Raw genomic sequence first — 25,349 nt, 5'->3', positions numbered from 1 at the left:
ACAGGAAAGACAGGGACCTGGTCGCATAGCAATAGATTATTCCGATCAGTTGTTGTTCTGTCTCCCATGGAAACTTGGCTGCGTCCCATTTCCGGAACTAATGTAAGTAAGCTGTCGGATATACGGAATATTTCGCAGGCGGACTGGTCCTATCTGTCGGTCCGACGGGGTAATGTGTCCGCCCGCAATCCGGCAGGTCAATGAGATATTTCTTGTTTATTACTTAGTTAATTACTAACAGCCGCGGAGGTTTTCTGTCTTTTTTATATGTCTATACAGCATAGCATAGCGTTATTTAAGGGCAGACGGATCTTTGATAATAAACATGTCAGTACTTGTTCTCAAGCAACGTCTGGATATGAAATAACTGCATGCATGTGACCCTCAACGCGTCTGCCGCAGAGTTATCAGTAAGTTAACAGGTTATAACCACCAATTGTTATTGTACACCTTTATGAGGCGAAATGGAAAATAAGTTCCTTAAGGGTGTGTCTGAAACGTACATTAGCACATTCTCTGTACCAGTGCAGTTGTGTGCTTCTGTATTGTCTAAGCAGGTTTATGTCCAAACACACCCATTCATCAGCTGATCCACGACTACATCATCAGCCAGTGAAGCTGTAGTCTGTTTTTCAGCCAAAAGATCATTCCGAACACACTGTGTCCAACATGTGACTGTCTTGAGTGTAGAAGAAAAACAACCCGGGCTAGATGTTAGTGTGTAATAATAAATGAAAGTATAGTGTGCAATTAGCATAGCCACCAAATTGTTATACTATATATACTGTGAGTGTTGAGAGATATCATAGACATTCAATATTTTAAAGCCCCAAGCCCCTCTGCCATGAAAGACACTATTTCATAAAGTGAAAAGAAAACAAATATTTATAACCCTCTCTCTGTGAGTTTTAGTCTATTCTCTAAAATTATACCCTACACGACAAATTTCATACAGGAATGGATGATGATGCACCAGATGAGGCCTTTGCTGAGCTCAAGACCAGGCACCTCGGAGGGTGGGGTGTTGCTCAGTTAGCTGCTGGCACTGGTCTTGCTGTTTATGCTATGTGGGTGGGAATCCTTCAGCCTGGCTTCCGAAAAGTGCCGTTGAGGCTACAGGTATAGTCTGAATCTTCATAACACTTTGGATAACTATTTATCTATCTCTTCTTGTACTGTAAATGTTGGAGAAACAACAGTCTTTTTTTTATCAGATGCGCTTTAAAATATCTTCCAGGTCCCATACATTCCTGCCAGCAAAGCTCAAGTAGGCAATGTAATGACATTGCTGAGAGGTCGAAAGGGAGGCTTTGTGGATTTGGGATCTGGTGATGGCCGCCTTGTAAGTACAATCAAGATACTTGGGCTCCTTTTTCTTACACTGGTGAACACTTGATTTTGACTGTGGTCTTTTTTAACCCTTAAGGTCTTGGAAGCCCGTCTGCAGGGTTTCACTCCAACTGTTGGTTATGAGCTCAACCCGTGGCTTGTCCGCCTGGCCCGCTTTCATGCATGGAGAGCAGGCCATCATGAAAAGGTGTCATACAGACGGGAGGATCTCTGGAAGGTTTGACATTTGTCACTTGTGTTACAGCTTTAGCAACACTCCTGTTCAAGTTTGCAAACAGCTGCTGCACCAGTTACACCAGCCACAATTAAATGACAGCATTTCACAATATTATTGCAGTTGGTCTTTTCAACCATATATTATTGCAGCAACATGATACTTGGAATAGAAACGTCTCCAATCCCAGAAGAAAAAGAATGACACAATCAGACTCCCTCTATATAAATTGCTAACAGAAGAGTTTCTTGTTAGCAGATACAAGTGTGAATTGACCAAACATCTATGATTAGTACACATAAGTTTTTTCAATGAGTAAATCCTTTAGTAACCACAGGCCTCTTGAAATCAATTTAAATACTAAAAAAATGTTTTTGCATGTGATCATTGTATTATATAAAGCTGTTGTTTTTTTTTTATAAAGTTACTGACCTGTTTACCCCCTGCCTTGTATCTCCTCACAGGTCGACTTGACAGAATGCAAGAACATCACAGTGTTTTTGGCTCCTAGTGTGGTGAGTAATATAGTAATAATAGTAATAAGGTGAGCTTATTAAAAGCCAGGTAAGATGAGGCGTGGTTGCTCACCTGCAGGCATTAGAGAAAGCTTCATCTCTGTTTCAGCTCGGTTGTTGCAACTTGTCAGGAACCTGATTGCCATGACTATACTACATTTTTTAGATTCTAGTTTAAAAAACTTCTAGGACGAATCTGTCAGCACATTGTTGAGGTGCAGTTGCATTCGGATGTATTGTTATGGGTCAGTTTCAGTGAATTTCTGTTTAAAGTATTGCAGTCATTCTTTAATTGTTTTTTGTGCTCTTATGTTCTTAGCTTTCGTTATTGCAGCAGAAGTTGCTGGCTGAGCTTCCTGATGATGCTTTAGTGGTAGCTGGTCGTTTTCCCTTCCCTGACTGGACACCCTGCAGGATTGAGGGACATGGTGTGGACAGAGCCTGGGCTTATAACATGCAAGCACAAAGACAACACACTTTCAAGAAAAATGACACAGGTAGCAACAGTGAATTCACCAAGGAGAAAGGATCCACTTGAAGCCACATGGATGTTTGTGGGGTTTTGCCCTCTAGAATGGTACCATGGAATTGTACTGCATATCATTAACTTGCTGCTTAAGAGATGTAAATATCCTTCACTGGAATATTGACAATGTTTAACCTAACTTGACTGTCTGAATACATTTGGACTCCATCTACAACCACATATGTCTGACAAAATATTGTGGTGCAGAAATGACTGAGTACAGTGATCAGCAAACATGTAGATTTTAGCACAAATGCTCTGTTCTTCAAACATGCTGTTTATCAGCAATGTTTGAACCAGAAATTCCTGGCTAAGAGTTTCTGTTCACATGAAAGGAAAACCACACCTTTGCCTCTAGACTGCTGTAGATGTTTTAGGAATTACCTGCCCGGGGACAAGAAAGCTTTTAAATGTTTTACATCTGCATTTCTTTCTGCTATGTTAAAAAAATGCTACAAAACTGAAGATTGTTTTCTGTTTTAAGTGTTCTGTTGAGTATTAGTCATTAGCACGTCTACACATAATTACACAACTTCAGAGAAAATGTTGGATGCCGTGGTGCAGCTAGTTTTCTGCAGGTATGAGGAACAAAAATTTTAAATGCTTGGATTGTGGCTCTTCAGCGTCTGGGTGTCAAAGCTGGTTAGTGTGTGTCCCCCAACACACAAAGAGATTCTAACACTTGAATAAACCCCATAGTGAATAAACAGTATCCATTTGTCTAATACATCCCTTGATGTAATCTATATATGGACTAAATATGTGTATAATATTTTGGGTGAAACTCTACTGTGGCTGATATTCTGAGATGGGACATGTGAATACTGGCCTAAGCAAAACAAGCAATTTTAGTTTACAGTGACTAAAACATGTCAGCATCATTCAAACAAAATGTGGTATTAACTACATGATCAATGATGCCTTTGAGAATAAACTTAATTAACTTTGTAAATAAGTAGAAACATTAAATTGGAAACTATGTTTAAGAAAAGGTGCAGCGGGGAGTGGAGAGAAATCTAAATATCCTCAAAAATCCAAACGGATTCAGATGATATATGGCTTTGAAGGCCTTACAGGCAATAAAGCAGCTGTGAAGATGCACTGCAGATACATGGCTCCAAGGAGGATAAACAGCCATTGGATTTGTTTCATCACGAGGGAGTACATGTTTGCATGCTGTCTTCTGCCAAATATCCAATTTATTCTCTTTCCTTTGTCATTTTCTTTTTGTGACTATGTAACATTGTTCCATTGCATGACAACCACGCTGAGCTATTTGGCAGTGAGCCTGTGTGGGTTTGCACTATGTTCTAGCAGATTAACAATACTAAAGCATTTTACATGTGATGGGGGGGTGGGGAGGGATGATATATATGTAAATGGGTTTTTGAGTAGGCAATTTTCCTTTCATTTATAACTCATCGCCCTTCACTTTTAAATTCATGTGCACACTGATACCCAGTGTTAAACGTTGTCTTTACTATTTGTCAAAAAATTGTGTAGTTTGAAAGATAAAACCGGAGATCGTGCTTTTATTGTTGTGACTGATCTGACAAGAGCTGATGGGGTTGGTTGTTTTCTGCAGCCAAAGAGGAAGTTGCGAAGCAAACCCTGTAACTAGCAAGCTAGCTGTATTCTTGAGCCGCCCTAAGCATTGAAAAGGGGAATAACAGGAACTAACGCGCATTGTATTATGTATTTAGTGTTAATACAAATTTGTCAGATAGATAATTTAGGTGTGCATATTCACACGTTTTAAAATTACAAACGGTAAACGCAAGTTGTCGTGACCAACAGTAATAGAAGCATGTCAACGTTTGACAGCTAAGTTAACATAGCTAACGAAAATGATACCTTCATCCTTCTAGAAAAGCTAGCGAGTTAGCCATCCGCTGCAACGTTAGCAACGGGGTAACTTAGCTTCGAAACGCTTGCAATAGAAAGCTAATTAATGTTGCACGTTTCTCCGATGCTGGAGCCAGTGTTAGTTATGCCACAATAGCAAGATTTCTATATTCAACAACGGTAAATGTAATAACACGACAATGCTGCTTAACTACCAGTTGGAGATAGCTGATTCAATGTTAAGCCTGTGTGCTTGGTAAACGAATGTGAACGCGGTTCATTTGAGCAAGGTAAAATCAACGCAGTGTTTAACGTTGTAATTGTTAGCAAAGTCAGCGACGCCAACCTTTGCAAGCTAGTTGTGTGTCAAATGTCGACCTGAGCAGGCGAGCAGACCATGATGAGCCCCCTCTGCGGTTACGTTAGCCAGCAACACCTTAGCTAACGTTAGCTACAGAATTGGCTAGCTGAGTAGCTAATGTTGGTTTATTACTGTAGTTAATCCGAGACTAAGTAAACTGAAGATAAAGTGAAGATAAACATGGTAAGTACAATTTAACTTGCATTATTTACCGAGTTAGTCGCGTTGTCTTCCTGTTTTATATGCTAGTGGCTAACGTGGTGCACAGGCTTTTGATTAGAATATTGGAACAGGAAGACCTAAAACTCTATTAATAATGTGCTGTTTTTTACGTGTATGTTAGCTAATCGTGTATGATTGTATGCACCACGCTAATGTCTGTTAAGTCACATAACGGGTTACGAGAGGCCAGGTATTTCACGGGATGTGACAGCTCGTTAAGCCATTTCATGATACAAGACGCCCATCTTGCAAAAGCGAATATTTGCCTTGAGTTGTGTTGTGTGAAGCCTCGGCAAGTTGTGGCTCATTTGAGGAATTCAGACACGCCTGACACAGGAACTGCTCTTTGAAATCTCAATTTGTTATCTCGGTTTTTTGTTGGCAGGGCCCGTGTTCCTCCACTTGTCAAGACGTAGCAATACAATTAATATAACATAAATGGTTTGTTTTAAGTGCAAATTGACTGTAACCCTATGATCAAGACTGGGATTCACATGCAAAGCTCAATGCTAAACCACATGAGAAAGCAAGGTTGCAGTTGTGAACAGTATAATTCTCATGTTGTGTGAGGTGTATTTCGACCACACAATGCCAAAATGTACATAACAATCAGCTATACATGCACTTCGACTGACTATAGCTATGTGCTGCTGTGGACATGTATTTATGGAGAGGTTTTTGATGGTCTGCAGTTGAGAATCTTCTGTGCATGTATACTGCGTGACATCCACTCCACTTAATTTCATCTGTCATTCGTCAAATGGACAGATACTGATTTAAATGTGTTTTTTGGCAGGGTAATGGGTAGATGATTATGACAGCTATACAGCATTCAGTGGTTTGGATTCTGCATATTTTAAAATAGAGAGGCTTAATGTGCCGTTTGTGCTCAACGTCACCTTTCATTATCAACTAGGCATCAGAGGAGGCATCACTGCGTGCACTGGAGAGCCTGATGACGGAGTTCTTTCACAGCTGCACAACCAATGAACGAAAGAGAGAAATAGGTAAGTTTGGCCTCATGAAACCCTCTACTGCACATTAGAAGCAGATATTTTCAGCTTTGTGTCATCAGCAAGCTGGTTTGTAATAGAAACAATGTCTTGTATCTAAAATAATTAAGACAAATAAAAAAAAAAGTGAAATTAAGATAAATTGATGATATCTTTGAATAGAAATTTGCCAAGCTGTAAAGGTTTTTCCCTACGTGATACTCACTCCCAGTTGGCACAGACTATATCAGTCTGGATCCCCAAATGCAATGTACTGTATGCTGGAGTATGTTGTAGTTAAGGTCTAGCTGTCACTGAAGAGTGTATAAAGTGACCTAAAATTATTTGCTTTCTGTTAAAGATATTTTTCTGTTGCTTTTTTATACACTTCCTGTGTTGTGACACATTACTTTCAGTCTGTCTGCTGGTGAAGTACTGCATAGTCTTGTACCTCTCACAGAGATCATGCCTACTTCCTTTTCTCTGCAGAAGAGCTGCTGAATAACTTTGCACAGCAGACTGGAGCATGGCGCCACTGCTTGTTCTTCCTCTCCAATACTCGGAATGAGTATGTAATGATGTACAGCCTCACAGTATTTGAAGTAAGTCCTGTTGGTGGGAGAAGCATACTTTCAGTTTTTAGTACTATATCGGGCCTTCTTTGCCTTTTTGTGCTTTGAATATAAGACAAGTATTGTTTCATGGATACTAAGAGGAGAATTTGTTTCAGGCTGTTTTTCTCTGTCCCCCCTTTTTTAAAATCTGTAAAACAGGTTAGCTAAATGTACCATATATTTTGCATTGGATAAAATGCTGAACATCTTGTGACCCCTAATGACATACTTTTACCTTCTTTAATATGTATTGGAGATATGTATGCTTAAATTTAGGTGTTTGATTTGCAGCATTGTATTCGCAGTTGAATATTTTTGTTTTTGTAGAAAAATATTTTTGGTAAGCACTGTCAGGGGTTGTGTTCACCAAATATTTTCTGCCATTGACTGAATTTTTTTAACAATGATGGAAAAATCTGAAGGTAGTCAGATTTTATCCAGTTAGTGGTGAGTGTGCATATTATCTATTGTCTTGTCTTTGATCTCACATGTATGACCTCGTTGGGACTGAACTGGCTTTAGCCATTGCATTGCTAGACTGTATCTCTACAACCCTATGGGTCACAGAGGACAGCCATGCCACTGGTGCAGAAGGAGCACTTGCAGTGGGATTTCCTCCCGATGATGTGAGCACTTATAGGATCAGGAAATCCCACTTTCAAAGTGTCTTGCTGACACTTTGAATTCAAAATTCTTGCTTAAATAGTGCTGGCAATTCCAGTCTCCATTGTGGCAGCAAAGCCAAGGTCCAGCCTTCAGAACGACAATTGCCTTTGTAGCAGTCTCCCTTGATACATATGGTTATACTCAATAGAGCACCCAGTTTAAGTTGATGGAGACCAGAAGAAAGATTTGAATTCAGTTGAGATTACAGGAGGTCAGTTGAGTTCAGTTCAATTTCTTGTTAATCGCCTGTTCATATTTAATTGTCTAATTCTGCAAAATTGCATCATTTATATTTCAGTTTTGACACATTGACCGCAGTGTTTTAGTGTCTTCAGCCGTCACAAACCAAAATAAAAAAAAAAATGTATCTGCTTCGTGTGGTGTTGACGTGACGTAAAGTAACCACACAGTCGGTGTTTCTGTTCATCTTCTCTTTCCATTCCTTTATAAATGTATTAAGTTTAAGTTTGCTCTGTAAAATAAATGTCACTGTGATTGAGTTGTTTTTGGAGAATAGGCTATGTCTCACTGTCATTACAAAATTGAAATTAAAATGATAGGCAATAATCGATTATGATGAAAATTTGAAGACCTGTCTGTCAATAAAGAGAAAGAAAGTGCAACCTCTGCACTAAATTGTTTAAAAAACCATTTACTTGTAAAATGAATCCTCATTCAAAGGAATTACTTATTACACAGGTTATTGAGAACAGTTACAACATATGTCTGTATACATTTTGTGGTCTCCCTCAGACACAGTTTTCTAATTACGCCCTTTTATTTTCAGAACCTGGTGAACAAGATGTGGATCGGCATTGCTTCACAAGACAAGATGGAGATTCGAAGCTGTCTTCCCAAACTCCTGCTTGCTCAGCACAAAGTGGTGCCCTATTTCATCCGTAACAAACTTTGCAAAGTCATTGTGGACATTGGGCGCCAGGACTGGCCAATGTTCTACCATGATTTCTTTACCAACACCCTTCAGGTAATCTCTGCTGATGTTGTGTCTGTTAATGATTATATAATATGTTTAGTGTAGGCATTAGTCATCTGTCACTGGGTGCTGGTTTGCTAAGAGAGAGATGTTTCATTAAAACAATAAGAATACAAAACCATAGCTTCTGTTACACTAAACATGAGGCTTGGGCAATATATACCGTGCAACAGTGGAAGTTTGTCCACTGGTAGAGATTTGTCAATACCATTTCCACTGTGGGAGATGTCCCTTAGTGCATGTGATATATATTCAGGGCAGGCTATGTAGCAAATCAGGACTAGATTCTCGTGTTGTCTCACAATTCTTACGTGATCTCGCAAGTCCAGCTGCTTGGCAAGGTAATGCGATCTGGGAAGCAGAACTCCTTACCACATGTCACATGATGTGAGAGGGACAGTTGATGGTGGTGATGCACCTCCAGGCTGGTTTGCCAATCATTGCAGAGGAAGAGAGTGACAAGAAAACATGGATTAGTGAATTTGTAAATACAGAGCAGGTGGCATCCCAACCAACTCAAGGTGAAGGAGAGGAACTCATTAGTGAAAAGAGTGTGACTTCTGTCATGTGGACAAGGTTTGGACTTTGAAAATCTGATATGGATCGGTTATTTTAAACCATCTCTCAATTGAATTTACACAACAGTTACTCTTTTGTAATATACTGTATGGTTACTGGGATCTAAAATTACATATGTATTAACATAATAGAAGATTTTGGCCATTTTGCCCACCCCTATTGAACATGTGTTTTAATGTGAAATTCTATAAAGTATCCCTCTCCTTTTACCTGTTGCGCATCTATAAAGTTTATTTACAAATTTACAACATTATACACTTGTTTGGTGGATAGATTGGACTGTTGCTCCAGAGCACAGTTTTGAAAAAGCTTTGTTGTCATTTCAACTCAAAAAGGGCCTTAAATAGTTTCCTCATTGCTAAATTAAAATGCAATGATAAACACTGGTTAACTTGAATAGAAAAGCCAGCAGTCCACGGGGTTCCCTCTTCCTTCAGAGCAAAGGGCTGACCAAAGAGTAAAATCATGGCTGCTTGGACATGTCTTGTGTCTACCTAGATACAATGTAATGTAAATGTTTGCCTTTTAAAAGCATCTCCTCTTTCACTGCATGTCACCAGATTATGAGCAGAAAAGTCATAGACTAAATTAACTTCACCCCACAGGAAAATGTTCAGCCAAGGGACAGACCACAGATCCTCATGCGTCTTGTCTTATGACCAATTAAGTGAGCAGAAAACAGCCTAAACAGCCACACTTACTGTACTTACTTATGTAAATGGAATTTGCTGTCTTAAGGTTAATGTGTCATTTCATAAAAGTGTATTAATTGTATGGTGGGTGGTAGCAGACAGGGTCTGTATTTTAGATGAAATGACCCATCTCCACTATAAAACTGTTACCTGTCGACTAACCCTCATAAAGCTTCTTTAAGTAGGGGTTCCCTACAGGGATCAGTCTGAAATCTGATTTGAAGGATCTGTTGCTGCTGGGTAAAGTTCGGTCATTTTTATTTTTATTGATATAGCTATTATCTGTCACTCTCTTGTGAACTGCAGTTGATCCAGTCCCCAGCTTTGGCTCCATTGGGGTTGGTGATGTTGAAAACCACATCAGAGGAACTTGCGTGTCCTCGAGAAGACCTGAGTGTCGCCAGGAAAGATGAGCTTCGTAAACTACTGCTGGAGCAGGTTCCGACAGTGCTTGGACTGCTGACAGGTGAGAACAATCTTTAGTATTACTTTAAATTACAGTCTGAACTCCAGTCCAAATTTGAAAGGCACATCTGAAATGCTATTTGAATTGGATATAAAGCCCCCTATGGTACAACCAGTTCACAAGGTTTAAATCTGACTTGTAAAATTTTCCAAACTTGACTAAAGATAAACTCTGCCAAAAAATAAGCTCAGGCTCTCAATTAAAACAAATGTTTTGGCAGAAAATCTTCAGCATTTGTAGATAATTGGGTCGTGGTCACTTCTTGTTTTGCAGGTATCTTGGAGACTTATTGGGACAAGCACAGTGTCATAGCCTCCACCCCACCTCCCTCACCCACCTCAGGAGAAAGTGGTGAGTGAAGTGTCCTTAAGTTGCCTAAAACTGAAGACTTCCAAGCAATTATGACTACAGGAGGCATTTTATTAAGGAGTTTGTTATTGTGTGTTAACAAGACCTTTTTTTGTCACTTCAATCTACCAGTGGAATTGCTGGGCAGTTTGTTTCAGGGCAGCCAGTACTCAAAGCTGCTTTGCCAGCCCATGGCAACATTGGACAATGACAGTCAGCAGCTCTGTTGTCTCGTTTTGGAGTGTTTGGCTCACCTGTTCAGCTGGATCCCTCTGTCCACAAGCATCACCCCCACCCTGCTGGCATCCATTTTCCATTTTGCACGTTTTGGCTGTGATCTTCGGACAAAGGCCAAGACAGGATCTTTCATCTCCTCCAACTCCTCCTCTTCTAATGGGCAGCTTAATCCTGGGACAATGCCACCAACATCAAATGGAGGGGGGCGAAATGGACAACAGTGTGAGGGCAACAAGGTGGATCGCGCCCGACTTGGTGTACTCGCCATGACCTGTGTCAATGAGCTTGTGTCAAAGAACTGTGTGCCAATGGATTTTGAGGAGTACCTGCTGCGCATGTTCCAGCAGACCTTCTTTCTCCTGCAGAGGCTGACACGAGAGAATAACGCTCATACAGTCAAGAGCCGCCTCCAGGAACTTGATGAGAGGTATGGCTCAGTCCATTAGTCGACACTAATGTTTCTGCATACTGTAGTAAGTGTTTGCAGACGAGAGAGTGTATTCTCCCATGTCAATTTCAGCATGTGGTCTGCAACTTAATTTTGATACACTCAAACCTAAGTTCCAGTCAGAGGTTGGGCTGTTGTATTTCTTAGTAGCATGTATTGCAAAATAACCTTTTTCATCACCGCTGCTTTCCGCACTGGCTCTATACAGCCACATACCTCAAATCTGTCACATATGTGTCTTTCTGACCTGTTCTTTCTGCCTATTTTGAAAACCATGCCATTATAACTAACTTTAAAATTTAAAACTATTTTGGTCTGTATCAGTTTCGAGTGTTAATATGGTAGCATTTACAAGCCCAGTTTCTACACAGACCTAACCAAAAGCTGCTGACATAACATTATGTGACGCAAGGTGGGGATTTGCAGACTGGACATAAGTCATTGTATTGTATTGTCTTGTCTTGTATTTTGTGCAGCCACATGAGCTGCATTGTCACTCTCCATTGTCAAGATGGAAACTAGGGCTGAGTAATGCAGCATCTTCTCACAATGTGGGCACCCAGCATTGGTTTAAGAAATAATATTGACCAGCAGAGGATATGAAATGTGAAGTAACTTAAGACTAGAAGTGTCAGTTTTGGCTAGCCATTGCCTGACAACTAAGTTAATTTTGTGCTAAGGATCGTCAGTCCTGTCCTGGACGACTTAAATGTCCAGCTCAGCTGTCAGCCGAAAAACAGGCTACAATGTAATCCCTCCTGCATTTGCACACTGTCCAAGTACATCTACTGAAAGTGGTTGTTTTTGTCACTGACGGGCTCAGAGTGTAGTTCTACATGTCTGACAACATTACAGAATGGATTCCTACAGAGATACATTTTTTGTTAAAGACTTAAATGTTTTTGTTTAACCAGGAACAGCCACTATACCGCTGTCACCAAAGCCACCAGACACCATTTACAGAAACAGTAATTTTATCATCATAAAACACACTTTAATTCAAACTTTACAGGAACAGTTTGAAACTTACTAACCCCATCTTGGTTTGTCCTATGCTGTTACAAGTGACCACCAACTGTATCTTGGTCAAAAAAAACCTTTCACCCAATCGAGAGAGGAGTGAAAGAGAGGGTGGACATCAGAGAATCAGAGGGGGAAAGCAGCCTGTTGAGCCAAAATATTAATAGTAACTGGGCAATTATTTTCAACTTAAGACTTAATCATGTTGGACTTTAACAGATGTTCCTGATTTAAAAAAAAAAAAAACAACTAATTCTGAACTACCAGATAACAAAAACCCTATCTCCAGTCAGTATTAATGAGGTATCAGATAGTGGTGATGTAGCTTTTGTTTGTGAGAGCTGTCCAGCAGTTGGGGTCAGAGCCATCTTTTCTTACCTGGCTAGCTTGACTTATAGCTCATCCTTCATGTCCTCATCAACTGTTTGATGGCCTCAGCCCACACTGTGCTCACACTGTCTGCGTATGCAAATTGACCTATAGACTGATATGCGTAACCGATCAAAAATATTCTTATGCACGGTGGCGTAGCAGGTAGCGCGCGTGCCTCACAGCAAGAAGGTTGCTGGTTCGATCCCTGGGTCGGGCAGGACCTTTCTGTGTGAAGTTTGCATGTTCTTCCCGTGCATGCGTGGGTTCTCTCCAGGCACTCCGGCCTCCTGCCAGAGACCAAAAACATGCTCATTAGGTTAACTGGTGACTCTAAATTGTCCTAAAGGTATGAGTGTGAGCGTGAACGGATGTATGTCTATATATGTTGCCATGCAATCGACGGGCGACAAGTTCAGGGTGTACCTCGCCCGTTGACAGCTGGAATAGGCCCCAGCCCCCCGCAACCCCGAAAAGGGATGGTCGGGTATAGACAATGGATGGATCCCTACTTTTGGCTGAAACATATTTGTGGTGACTTAAATGTTTTGTTAATGTGTTTTCTTTCATCTTGCAGTTACTTGGAAAAGTTCACAGATTTTCTGCGCCTGTTTGTCAGTGTTCACTTGAGGCGGATTGAGTCCAGTCCTCAGTTTCCAATTGTGGAGTTTCTAGCGTTGCTTTTCAAGTACACTTTCAATCAGGTAACGATTGTTTGGTCTAGCAGTTATTTGTTACCATAGTTACACCATAGGTTGTTAATTTCTCTCGCTTTCTTGCAAAATATGAGTTCTGACAGATTACAAAATTTGCTTCTCTCTGGATTTGCAGCCTACTCATGAAGGCTACTTTGCCTGTTTGGATATATGGAGTGTGTTTTTGGATTTTCTAACAACCAAAATCAAAAGCAGACTCGCTGACAGAGAAAGTGTTCTAAATAGGTAAGTTGCTCAAAAAATCTGTTTGCCCCTTTTAAACTTTCTGAAACACCCATTGGCCAAAAAATTATGAGTGATCTGAAATTAGAGCAGCCTTATGAAATATAGTCAATCAAGTTCATCATTTGTAGCTGCTTTTGTTTAAAATGTAACATGTTTGTGTATGGTCGGACAGGTACAAAGATGCCTTAGTTCTTCTGTTAAGGGAAGTTCTGAATCGCATCCAATTCAGATATAATCAGGCCCAGTTGGAAGAGCTGGATGATGAGACGCTGGATGATGATGTAAGAACAATTTACATGTAGTGTCAATTACACCTTTTTGATTAATACTGTATGTATTGTCTATCTCTTGTGCCATTATATTGTTAGCATATTAAGCCCTTTAAGATATACACACATTTTTCACTTCAAAGCCTGAATGTCTTCCTTCATTTTGTAACTATAGCAACAGACCGAGTGGCAAAGGTACTTGCGTCAGAGTCTGGAGGTGGTCGCCAAGGTGATGGAGCTGCTCCCATCCCATGCATTCTCCACTCTGGTAAGATTGTTGTTGTCATTCAATGTTGGTGTCACTGTGACATTTTCAATCTTTAAGTGGACTTTACAGGAGTATTATCATTTTAGACCTCTAGCAGGTACAAATTAGCTTCGGTTGTAGATTTTTTTCAACACTGAACTGGTAAAGTATTTGCTGGGTTCTCAATATGTTTACTAGTTGCGCAAATGCGTACAACCTCAAAACACCAAACATTTCTGTGCACAGTGTAATTTCCCAAAACAGTAAAGCAACACTGACTGCTGAATATTGTGCTAAAGCACTTGACCTTGATTGGCTACCAGGTGTCTGCTGACATTGTGCCTCAGGTCACCTCAAACATAGTCACTGTCAACAGTTAAACCACTTCTCAAAATTATTGTGTCAAGTATTTATTATTAAAATATAAAAATGCACAACAGGGATGCATAATATAACATCCTGCGGTACCAGTTGTACTGCAGCATGTTATATTATGCAAAATTACAAAATGAAGAATAGGCTGAGATGAGAGGACAATGTAGACGGTTGAAGCAAAGTTTGAGTTAAAATGTATTTAACATGTATTTAACACATTTCTTCCATCTGAATTTCACTCTTGCAGTGAACTTTCACTCAAAAGTGCTGAGGCATTTTCTAAGTTAAGAATGTAACACGAACGACGTTTTGGTTTAGTGAAGGTGTGAACATGTCTAACTAGAACAGAGCAAATATGAGGAGATGACTTGCAGTGTTTAATAAAATTCCGGTTCCTCCAGATAGATAGTCTTAGTTTCTAAGGTTCTTCTTTTCCTTTTTTGTCTTTTAATTCCGTATTGTGCATGTTTCATGTTTGTGTGTCTGCTGGTTTTGTGATGTATCTATATACCAACAAGTTAAAACTTTACAATATTTGATTGCAATAGTCTTCACATGGTTATGGATTTTATTATTACATATTCAGAAATGTATGTCCATACATCCCAGTCAGTAGCAACCTCGCTATTCTTCTCTCTCAAGTTTCCAGTCCTCCAAGAAAATTTGGACGTATACATGGGTTTGCAGCAGTTTATTGTCACCACTGGCACAAGTATGTAACTTTCCATTTATCTTTCAAAATTTCTCTTGCTTCTACTTCTGTGTTTTGTTTTGAGGTTCAGTCACATTTAAGATGGTCTGTCATGATGTTCTTCTTTCAGGTCGGAGGCTTAATATCTCAGCAGAGAATGATTGCCGGCGACTTCACTGTTCTCTCAGGGACCTCAGCTCCCTACTTCAAGCTGTCGGACGCTTGGCTGAGCATTTCATTGGGGAAATCTTTGCTGCACGTTTCAATGACGCACTGGCAGTGGTGGAGAGGTCAGTTCCCTTATACGCCATTAAAACATTTAAAAGGGATTCTCGTACCTACATTATGAGGTTATATTTATGTTTTGACATGTTACATCACAAGTTCTACAGTCTCTATTACCTGATCTCAACTCACTTTTAAGTTGGTTTGTTTAGTGTTAAAATATCAAAATGGACCATGTGTTTCTTTTTCAAGGTTGGTTGAAGTGACTTGCTACGGCTCTCAGACCAGCCTTTACGACCTGGAGACCGCTGTGCCTTCTGTGCTCAAGCCAGACCTCATTGATGTGTGAGTGTTGCATGTTTAAAGCAAAGCTTAGCTTTAACGTGTTGTCACATTATTTGTATATGAGCACATTGCTTTGGTTACAAATAACAAGACCAAAAGGTTGCCTTATCAAATGCGTCACTGATATCTCTGCTCTAAGATAAGGGGAACTTAGTGTGTAAACAACAGTAAACAGTGTTAATTGTGTGAACTTGGCTGTCAGCTCAGTGTGAAGTGGCCCCCTGTTCTTGGCTGTCAGTGCTACTGTTTTACAAAATGTTTCTGGGACTGATTTGAAAGAAATCCAGAACAATCCTTATTTTATTTGAATGTTAGGTTTCAGTGTTTCTATAAATTCATGACAAATATATAAAGATACTTAATGTATTGCAAGTAACATTCTAAGTATAAATTTGTTTTAGTCAGTGTTTCAACTGTGTGCGCTTGTGTGTGTGCACATGCATGTGTGTGTGTTTTGTTCATTGCAGACATGCACAGGCCCTTGCTGCTTTGCAAGCCTACTCTCACTGGCTTGCACAGTTCTACGGTGAGGTCCACAGTCAAAATCAGAGCCAGTTCATCAACCTCATCACGTCTGCGATAGATGCCAGTAGCCCACTCATCACAGCTAAGGTAGCTTGACTCTCTTTTTGTATTTGATAAATTCATTATTAAATAGCAATTTAACATTTAAAAGTGCTTACATATGATTTATGCAGAATTTCTTATTTGCGGCAAAGAAAATTCTGATTGAATCTGGATCAAATGTAAGAAAGTGCAGTTCATGGAAACTTGATGTTGGCTACATGTTGAAACAGTGGTTCATTAAGGGCGAAGTATCATATGGAAAGTACCAGTGACAGTTAAAACTTTTAGCCTGTGTTCACAGGAGTTTCTTTGTGTTTTGTTTGTTTGTTATTATGATAAAATGGTGCAATTTCATTTATTCATAGTTTGTACATAATTGATTATTTAGCTATGGTAGTTCAGCATTATTGACACTATTGCATTTTACGCAGTGGGACTGTAACATGTAACATATATAACAACTACATCAGTGCGATAGCGGAAGATTTAGGGACATGAGAAAAGATGTCTTTGTTATGTTTGTCAAAAATATACATAAGAGCATTTATTAACTATTAGTAAAGTGAAGACTAATTGTTTTTAAAGCTTGTCTCCACCATTGAGTGACATTAAACATGTAAGCTAATAGTGTTGAAAACTTGGGGAAAATAATGTTTAGTTTTGCGCTTAGATGGTGAAGAGAAACCGAGTGGAAGTGACTCTTTTTTCAACACTTCTCTTCTGTCTTTATCTGCAGGTACCAGAGAAGTTGCTGCTCTCAGCTTGCCATCTGATGGTCTCCATAACGTCTACAGTGCGACCTGTGTTCTTGGTCACTTTCCCAGCTGTTCAGAACATCTTCAACCTCATAACTACAGAGAGTCAAACCCGTAGACTTCCCCAAGAGGTAAATGTTTGTTGTTTTTATTGTGCATGATGCATTATGGTTCCCTTATAATTAACTTCCATAGTTCATAAGATGGATGATTCATCAGTTTCCGCGTCCACTATTTCTCTTTAAATGAAACACTACACAAGTAAAATTATTAAAATTATGTGGAGTTCTGAAAATGTCTTTGATACATGTAGTCATTGCTCTCTGTATGTTTGTGTGTGCCTACAGGCTCATATGTTGGTGTGTAGGGCTTTGTCCAACATGCTGCTGCTCCCATGGCCCAATTTACCAGAGAATGAGCAGCAGTGGCAAACGCGCTCCAACAACCATACCAGCCTCCTGGCAGCACTCACTCGTGAATATCGTATTTTAAGAGGGACTGTGAACATTACTCCACGGCAACCGGATCTAAATAACAGTCAGTCTTAATTTCTTTCTTTCTTTTTTCCTGGTATTTTTTATTATACCGACACCATTTTCACACATGGACATTCTTTGTCCCGTTGTTATGTTTTCTGACCATCTCTTTTCTATTTCAGTGAAAGCAGTGATACAGCAGACCCTGCCTGTGCTCAGAGACATTGTGGACAGCATTTCTGGGGAATCCACCAAATCACGTCAGATCTGTTACCAGAGCCTTCAGGAGTCTGTCCAGGTGTCCCTCAGCCTTTTCCCAGTGTTTATTCAGCAGCCAGGTCAGTGTCTACTGCTATCACAGTATGAAGATCCAATTAGTTTTTTTGTACCTACCTATCTAGTGCACGCATGATGATAACATTGCTTGTAACAAAAGACCAGATCTCTTATACAACCCAAAACAGTTGGGACACTGTGTAAATGAACAAAAAAAACTGAATGGCACAATTTGTTCATCTGTATGTACAAAGACAATATCATTCATGTTTAACATCATCAGCTTCATTGATTTTTGTTTTGCCTATCATTTTTAGAAGAGTCCTATGTCCAAGGCTCAGACCAAAACCATTCTCTGTTTGCATAGAAAAACATAATAGCTGTAATTAATAGCTGTTCAACTAAATGCAGTTAATTAATCCAAATCATAATAAACTTTTGTCTGACTGACCAGCTTTGTTAACTGGTACTTCTCTTCCCCAGATGTGACAGATGAGATGTTGGCCTTCTTCTTGACGCTGTTTCAGGCGTTACGAGTCCAGATGGGTGTTGCCTTCACAGGACAGATCATCCACACTTTCCTCAGCATGTTCACCAGGTTTGAAAATAAATAACCTCACAATTTGTACAAACAATTACAATGTTTATTAGTTGTAGTGACAGTAGTGTAACATCCTGCTTGATGGATAAAGATTTAAATAAACCAGGCACTTTTGTGTTGTCCAGGGAACAGCTGGCAGCCAGTATTTTGCAAGAAGGCAGTGCAGGGTGCCGAGTGGTGCAGAAGTTCCTGAAAATCCTGCAGGTGGTGGTGCAAGAGCCTGGTCAAGCTTTCAAGCCCTTCCTGCCCAGCATCCTCTCTCTGTGCATGGAACAGGTTTACCCGGTTGTGGCTGAGGTCAGTTGGTGCTCACCTCTCTTAATGTAACATTGATCCTGAAGTTTAATTGTATTTGCATCTCGATAGATTTGCCTGCTAGCACCTAAAATTAGCATACAGCGTCACTTCTCTCTTGGGAAATCATACAAAAATGTACTTGCTCTACAATGTGAAATTTGTGGAAAACACTGCCAGTATCACATAAAATAATCAGATAAATAGTTGGTCAGTAGAAACAAGACATTTAAGAAATCTGAAATGTTCTCAAATTTCTGAAGAAGAACTGTTTGTCACTGAATGTCTTGTGTGTCGTAGCGGTCTTCTCCAGACATCAAGGCAGAGATGTTTGAGTTGTTATACCAAATACTCCACCAAAACTGGAGGTACTTCTTTAAAACTTCAGTCTTAACGAGTGTCCAAAGAGGAGCCGCTGAAGATACCATGGAAAATGAGGCCCAGTTCACAGCTGCCATGCAGGTGTGTGGATGCATGTGGCTTAAGTTGTCATATCATTTGGGTAGATGATCGTTGTTAAACCTGTCAGCACTTCTTTTCTTAACTTGTGCTGAAATGTCTTTTCCAGGCTTTCGGGCAGTCCTTCCTGCAGCCTGACATCCACATCTTCAAGCAGAATCTCTCCTATTTGGAGTCACTCAACAGCAAGCACAAGTTATATCACAGAGTAAGTTTAGCTTATACACGGCGTGTCATAAAGTGGAGTTGTGCACTCCCTTCAAATTCTGAATTTCACTCATTCTCCAATAGGAGATTGTCCTCAAGGGGAAACTTTTCAGTCATAATCAGACCACTTCTACACTTTCCAAGCATCTCCATTTATAGACATGGACATGTAGATGGAAACGTGTGGATGTGACTTCATACAAGTCATAGCTGCAGCTACCATTTGTATGAGGTTTTACATTTAGCCGTTTTATCAGCAGTAAAATTTGTTAAATCTAAGAGTTGTCTTTTTTTCTTTTTACTTGTCCCTTTTTCATAAATAATACCTATTTATCAATCAGTAGCACAGAGAACACATGGCAGCACCCAGATCAGTGTGACCTTTGTCCTCTTCCCAGAGATCAGTAGGAAGCATGTTACAATTGAAATATGAATTATTTTAGATTTAACACAACATGAGAAAAAAAAAACTTTGTAGGGGTGAGTAATATGGTATTTCTGAGATAACAATATTCTTCACCGTATGACAAAGTACTGAAAAATATTTTTGGATTAGGATTCACAATAGCTGTTGAGCTGTGCTTCCTGGTACTCTGCCAAGTGCTTCTGCTTGCGGCCGTGATATAAGCTTGTTTTATTGCCCCCTTTTGTTGTTACAGCCTTCTTGCACTTCTCACTTGTTATGTGGTTTGTTGTACATCTGAGCATTTGTAACTAAACCACTTCCACAGTACTACAGTCACCCCCCTTTTTTTGAACTAACTCCTCCACCATGGAGCCTATAGCAATGTAACTTTCACTTTTAGCCATGCTTGTTGTTCCTGTGCATAACAGTATGTCATTACAACAAGTTGGATCATACATTTTTTAACATAAAATTTTACTGATATTATTATGAATGCTATGATATGGCACACCCCTAGTCCCTTGTAATTAAAGCAACAGTGAATGAGTGTCAGTCCGTCTGTTTGTCCTGCTCAAAATCTTAGACACCATGGACAGAATTAGATTCTTTCTTAATATATTTGAGGCAACAAGGGTCCCCTCATCCACACACTGTGATTGGTTGATAGCTACAGTGACTCCATTGTCATTATTTTGTTTTTGTTGTGCTTTAGAAGCTTTTCCGGACCTCGATGCTCTTCCACTTCATCAACGTGCTGCTGCAGGTCCTTCTCCACAAGAGTCATGACCTTCTTCAGGAGGAAATCACCGTTGCTATTTACAACATGGCCTCTGTCGACTTTGATGCCTTCTACTCGGCCTTCATGCCAGAGTTCCTCAATGGCTGCCAGGGCGTGGACACCAGCCAGCGAGCTGTTCTTGCGCGCAACTTCAAGCTTGAACGGGTAAGAGAAAAATTTTTTACGAACATTGTTTTTCATTCGACATCACTAAATTGCACTGAAATCACAGTTTCAAAGTTTCAATTGACCTGTGGCTTTTCTTTATTTACCACCTAATGGGTAATGCTGTCGGTGTATTTTGTAGGTAGTTGGCACATATGTTTGCATTAGACAGAGACAGCATTACTTATCTATAGTAAACGCTACATGGCTAAAAAGTCACTGGACACCTGACCATCACACCTATATGAGCGAATTAGATAAACTTTTCTAAAACCATGTGGATTTGGATCCACTTTTCAGCTGTTTATCCTGGGAAAGCTTTCCACAAGGTTTTTGAGTGTGTCCGGGGAGTTTGTGTCCATTCAGCCAAAAGAGCATCTGTGAGGTTGAGCACCGATGTTGGATGGGAAGCTCCTGCTTTCAGTGCGTGTTCTAATTCCTCCAAGAGGTGTTCAGTGGGCTCGAGGTCATGGTTTTCTATCTTTTATGCGCCTTTCTAAATTATAAATGTTTGTTGATGGAGATTTCTTGGCTGTGTGCTTGATTTTATGCACCTACCAATGGGTGTGGCTGAAACACCTGAACTCAAAAATTAACTCAATAATTAGTGTTAATTTGAGGCGTCCACTAACTTTTTGTCATATGGAGTAGCTTTAATCTTGAAATCATGTATAACTATGTTTTAAGAATATATCTGGAACATTTTCAGTGTCACTTTTACCATCAGTATGTTTCTGTTTGCCTGTTGTGTTCAATGTTGTTTCCTTCTCTGCACTCTAATCACTTGTCAGCTGTTGACTAGTCACTAAACTCCTGTCTCTTCTTTAAATTAATATGTTCAACTTTTCTCTCCTTTCTCAAGGACTTGCCTTCGTTCACTCAAAGCGTGCAGCGGCTAGTGAATGACCTTCGCTACTACAGACTGTGTAATAGTAGCCTGCCCACTGGCACCATCAAGCTATAGCACAATGACTGCTTGAACCACTCCACACATCGACTATGATCAAGGACTGCCTGTGCTGACCACTTTGCCCAACACTCCCTCTCAATTCAGCTTTGCTCCACCTATTCAGCGTAATAGGAAGGAACAACACACATTGTTTGGTTGAGTAATTGGAGGTTGAGGATGCTGCTGATTTTTCTCTTTGATTTCTACTGTAGAAGGTTGGCGCCTAATTATTTTTTTAAAAAGCAGCGCCCTCCTTATGTGTTGCCAATGATAATTTGGCAAGAAATGTAAACCTGGTCTGCAGTTGGCTTTCGCCCAGACCTGGAGCAGTCTGAGCCAGGCCTTCTTTCCCACGCCTCCGCTACAAAGCTGGGCTGGGACTGAGCACTTTCAACTCATTTTGAGTTTTTAAAATGTCTGCTTTTATTCATTTTGCCTTCAATTTTTTTTCATCTCCAAAGGAGACGGACTCTCAACTTAAGATCTTTCATATCATTCCATTCTGAAAAAGAAAACCTGCTTGATTAATAAAGTGCTTTTTTAGTAAAACTCAGGTATTTGTTATTTCATGAATTTATTTACTCTTGCAGTGTTGTTACAGTATTGTTTGTGAGAATAATGGTTGTATTAAGAGACTGAAGACTTTTCTGTATGTTTACACTGTTTTACTTTACATTTGTTAGTATCATCTTTTTAAAATTGCTTTTAACTTAAATTCATAGCTGAGTAGTGTTTTTCGGTCATGCATTCTTAGAACACTTGCACAAATAATCAAGTACTTGGTCTTGACAGAGTCAATGCATAAAGCAGAACCAATTTTAATTTTGTGAACTGGTAAAAGCCTTTGACGAAGATGAAGCATCAGCAGGTTTAATGCGTGGCATGTGACAAGTGTTGTGTGAGGACACAGCATGCAGAAGATAGGAAACATCCGCAGAGGAAGAACGATTAAACGACTTCAAAAACTCGACACAAAATGTTTCATCATCTTTTCTGTCAGTTGAACAGTATTGGTCTGTGTCGCAGTCAATCTGTCCAGGAATTTTGATAGTATGGTTTATCTTTACTATTGGGGACTGCTTCATATCCTTTAAAGACAGTTGCACTGTGTCTTCTGTGGCTGTTCAATGGGGACAATAACCCTAGCCTGCTTTACAAACTGTTTGGGGCCTCAATGATGTGGGTAATTATATGGCATAGAGTGTTTATTAAAGACATTGTGAAGTTGCATTATGGGAAGTGTAGCAGCCAACGGTTTTGGACCTTTGAAAATGATCCAAAAGAGGGTTCATTGTATTTTTATCCCCTCATGCAAGTCCACCACCTTCATGAAAATGCCTTACTTGGTGGAATACCAGTGAACAGTGTTGTGCCATGATTATGGTAATTTTGGACCTTAACTAAACTGAAATCATGTTTTCACAGATCTAGTTGTGGAAACTAAAGTGTAGGGTCAGCGTTTGGCCCTTAAACAGCTGGATATAGATGAGGATAGAGGTGAATTTCAAGACATACTGGGGGGCGTTTGGCATCACTGGAGTTAAATACGTTTCAGTTTGAGTGACACTCATGGGGTCAGGCAGGCAGGGGGATGACTCGGGTGGTTTCATTGGGGAGGGTTGACTCCTCTCTCCAGAGGCTGACAGAAGACGTCAAAACACGGTCATGTTGCAGCGGTCCATTTTTAGCAGAATTCTTCCGCAGTTTCATTCAGCGAATCCAGAAACCGCTAAAAGTTTACTGTCCAGGTTTCCCACTGCGCTGCTTCATGGACACAGAGCTGCTGCGCACAGGAGCACATCGAGTAAGTGACATTTCTTATTTCCTACTTCAGATGTGAATTACTCTCTTCCAGGATTTAATGTTGTGACGTAGATATTGATCGATTTACTTAACAAATCTCTCTGTGTCGAATGTGTGATGATGACAAAAATATCCATATCTTTGATTTAGACAACACATTACTGTTGAACATTTTTTGCACCGAGTCAAAGATACTTTACCTTATCAATTTGTTCCGAACTTAACGGGGCCGTTTGAGAAAACAAATCGCTTGCCAAACTTATGGGGTCATGAACTGGAACTAGGTTAGATGCACAGAAGATAGTGGTGATGGTGGAGGTAACTGACACAGTGACCTGCGGTGTGCGTAATCGGGCCAAAGCCTGCGCGCATTGTGCGTAATGGGCAAAGCACAGTACCATGAACGCCACCCATTTTTTTTCCCCAGAACGAAACTTCCATTGCAGTCCTCAAGTTAAATGCCAGTAGACTGACTTGCTCTCGTGGCGGGTCACGTGTGAATGGAATTGATCGCATGCAGCCATTCATTAGCTGCTGGTGTTGCTGCCACCTTTTACGAAAAAGTAGCAATACCGCAGAGTAAAAATAGTCTTGAATTAAAAACCTTACTTAACCAACAGTACAGAAGTTAGCATCATAAAACATAAAGTAACAAACGTGCAGTGCAGAATGGCGGGTTATGTCTGTTTCCCTGCATGTGGGTGACTTTGGGTCATTACTTCTCTGTAGGTTACTAATGTAGGCACTATGCATGAGTTAGAGCTGTAGAAGTCAGTAGAAGTTCTTTTCTGTGTGTTCCACCAGGTCTTCCAGGTGTGACGGAGCGGACTCTCATAGCTGTAAAGCCAGATGGAGTTCAGCGTCGTCTTGTTGGACAGATCATCCAGCGGTTTGAGCAGCGGGGCTTCAAGCTGGTTGGCCTTAAAATGTTGCAGGTACAGAAGTCTCACATAGATGTGTTTGTGTGATGTGCGCTTCCTCTGTTGAAGTTTTAACTGTAGCTGCCTCTGCTGTGAAGGTGTCTGAGGATCTCCTGTCTCAGCACTACTGTCAACTGAGAACTAAGCCTTTCTATCCCAGTCTAGTGCACTACATGACCTCAGGGCCTGTGGTTGTCATGGTGAGTGCTCCTCTGTCTGCCTCCTTGTGGGATGCTCCCTTATTTATACTTCTCTTTTATTTTTTGTTTTGATACAAATGAGTCTTGAATATCTTCTTTTTGTGTGTGCATATGTGTGTTGTTTTGTTTTGTGCAGGTGTGGGAGGGGCACAAAGTGATCCAGTCTTCACGTACAATGGTGGGGCATACTAACCCAGCTGAGGCCCAGGCAGGCACTGTCAGAGGAGATTTCAGCGTTCATGTCAGCAGGTAACATGATGCCATTTATGTGGACAATAAGTTTCAAAATTAAATAATAACCTCATGAGACTGCCACTTTACAGGTCTTGCATCTTGTGAGAGGATTCCATGTTTCATGGAGGTAAAATATTGATGTGTTGGTCATTTAAAGGAACGTGGCTCATGCCAGTGATTCACTGGAGGGGGCACAGAGGGAGATCCAGCTGTGGTTTCAGGGAAAGGAGCTCCTGAACTGGGAAGGCTGTGACCAGACCATCCTCTACGAAATGTGAAGAGGCTCAGAGTCGAACGCAGTGAGAATTAGCGATACTACCTCTTCTCCTGCTGCTCAAAGGTCGGTCTCGTGTGACCACAGTGATTGAAAATAATGAGTGATATTCAGTGTTCCTACCAAATAATTTACCTCAGTGAGTGCACTTAGATTCACAGATTTTTGTTTAATCAAATAGTTTTTAATGAATTAAACATGAATAATAGGTGCGGAAATTGTTAGTGGCTCAGTAGCTGATTTCCAGCTGAAATGTAGATCTTTTTATGTCTTGGCTCAAAGCAGGTCCAACATCAGAATGTATCCCACAATCACCTAATACTGTATGCCAAAGTACCTCTGACTAATGGATCAAATTGAAGGTGCTCATTTATTTTAGATATTTCAGCTTTTTTTCCAAAATCATAGTGACCAGTAATCTAAATAGCTCATGA

General features: G+C 40.2%; 3 protein-coding genes across 4 annotated transcripts; all 3 read left to right on the top strand.

The window, feature by feature from the left end:
* The first annotated feature begins 136 nt into the window (after positions 1-136).
* Positions 137-3,333, top strand: antkmt (adenine nucleotide translocase lysine methyltransferase). 2 transcript variants are annotated; one of them, XM_070981237.1, is made up of 6 exons: positions 137-196; positions 956-1,119; positions 1,238-1,342; positions 1,427-1,567; positions 2,029-2,079; positions 2,399-3,333. In XM_070981237.1, exons 2-6 carry the CDS (start codon positions 958-960, stop codon positions 2,615-2,617), a joined length of 678 nt encoding a protein of 225 aa, XP_070837338.1. In that variant the 5' UTR covers positions 137-196; positions 956-957; the 3' UTR covers positions 2,618-3,333. The 2 variants fall into 2 exon arrangements, with proteins under 2 accessions (XP_070837338.1, XP_070837337.1); XM_070981236.1 differs by having other exon boundaries at positions 146-410; positions 2,399-3,328.
* Positions 3,334-4,188: 855 nt separating this feature from the next.
* xpo6 (exportin 6) lies at positions 4,189-22,454 on the top strand. The gene is made up of 24 exons (XM_070981073.1): positions 4,189-4,994; positions 5,950-6,040; positions 6,515-6,627; positions 8,093-8,290; positions 9,877-10,036; positions 10,310-10,387; positions 10,517-11,048; positions 13,036-13,162; positions 13,290-13,399; positions 13,572-13,680; positions 13,844-13,936; positions 14,933-15,002; positions 15,112-15,271; positions 15,459-15,551; positions 16,019-16,163; positions 16,855-17,004; positions 17,221-17,410; positions 17,532-17,687; positions 18,109-18,223; positions 18,352-18,523; positions 18,821-18,982; positions 19,089-19,187; positions 20,305-20,535; positions 21,398-22,454. Exons 1-24 carry the CDS (start codon positions 4,992-4,994, stop codon positions 21,497-21,499), a joined length of 3,459 nt encoding a protein of 1,152 aa, XP_070837174.1. The 5' UTR covers positions 4,189-4,991; the 3' UTR covers positions 21,500-22,454.
* A 695-nt stretch (positions 22,455-23,149) lies between these two features.
* nme4 (NME/NM23 nucleoside diphosphate kinase 4) lies at positions 23,150-24,919 on the top strand. Its single transcript, XM_070981222.1, has 5 exons — positions 23,150-23,288; positions 24,092-24,222; positions 24,306-24,407; positions 24,544-24,656; positions 24,799-24,919. The coding sequence occupies exons 1-5, from the start codon at positions 23,150-23,152 to the stop codon at positions 24,917-24,919; spliced, it is 606 nt and encodes a 201-aa protein (XP_070837323.1).
* Positions 24,920-25,349: the final 430 nt, after the last annotated feature.

This window comes from Chaetodon trifascialis, chromosome 15 (genome assembly GCF_039877785.1).
Source record: "Chaetodon trifascialis isolate fChaTrf1 chromosome 15, fChaTrf1.hap1, whole genome shotgun sequence".
Classification (NCBI taxonomy): domain Eukaryota; kingdom Metazoa; phylum Chordata; class Actinopteri; order Chaetodontiformes; family Chaetodontidae; genus Chaetodon; species Chaetodon trifascialis.
The sequence above is the reverse complement of the archived record's forward strand: the minus strand, read 5'-3'. Positions and strand labels throughout refer to the sequence as shown.

Excerpts from the sequence above, each read along its gene's own strand:
- antkmt (XM_070981237.1), top strand. The coding sequence starts at position 958 with ATGGATGATGATGCACCAGATGAGGCCTTTGCTGAGCTCAAGACCAGG. Across the intron at positions 1,120-1,237 it reads AAGTGCCGTTGAGGCTACAG|GTCCCATACATTCCTGCCAG; the intron begins GTATAGTCTGAA and ends AATATCTTCCAG. Across the intron at positions 2,080-2,398 it reads TGTTTTTGGCTCCTAGTGTG|CTTTCGTTATTGCAGCAGAA; the intron begins GTGAGTAATATA and ends TTATGTTCTTAG.
- xpo6 (XM_070981073.1), top strand. Across the intron at positions 13,937-14,932 it reads CCCATGCATTCTCCACTCTG|TTTCCAGTCCTCCAAGAAAA; the intron begins GTAAGATTGTTG and ends TTCTCTCTCAAG. Across the intron at positions 19,188-20,304 it reads AGCACAAGTTATATCACAGA|AAGCTTTTCCGGACCTCGAT; the intron begins GTAAGTTTAGCT and ends GTTGTGCTTTAG.
- nme4 (XM_070981222.1), top strand. The coding sequence starts at position 23,150 with ATGTTGCAGCGGTCCATTTTTAGCAGAATTCTTCCGCAGTTTCATTCA. Across the intron at positions 24,223-24,305 it reads TTGGCCTTAAAATGTTGCAG|GTGTCTGAGGATCTCCTGTC; the intron begins GTACAGAAGTCT and ends TCTGCTGTGAAG. Across the intron at positions 24,657-24,798 it reads TTCAGCGTTCATGTCAGCAG|GAACGTGGCTCATGCCAGTG; the intron begins GTAACATGATGC and ends GGTCATTTAAAG.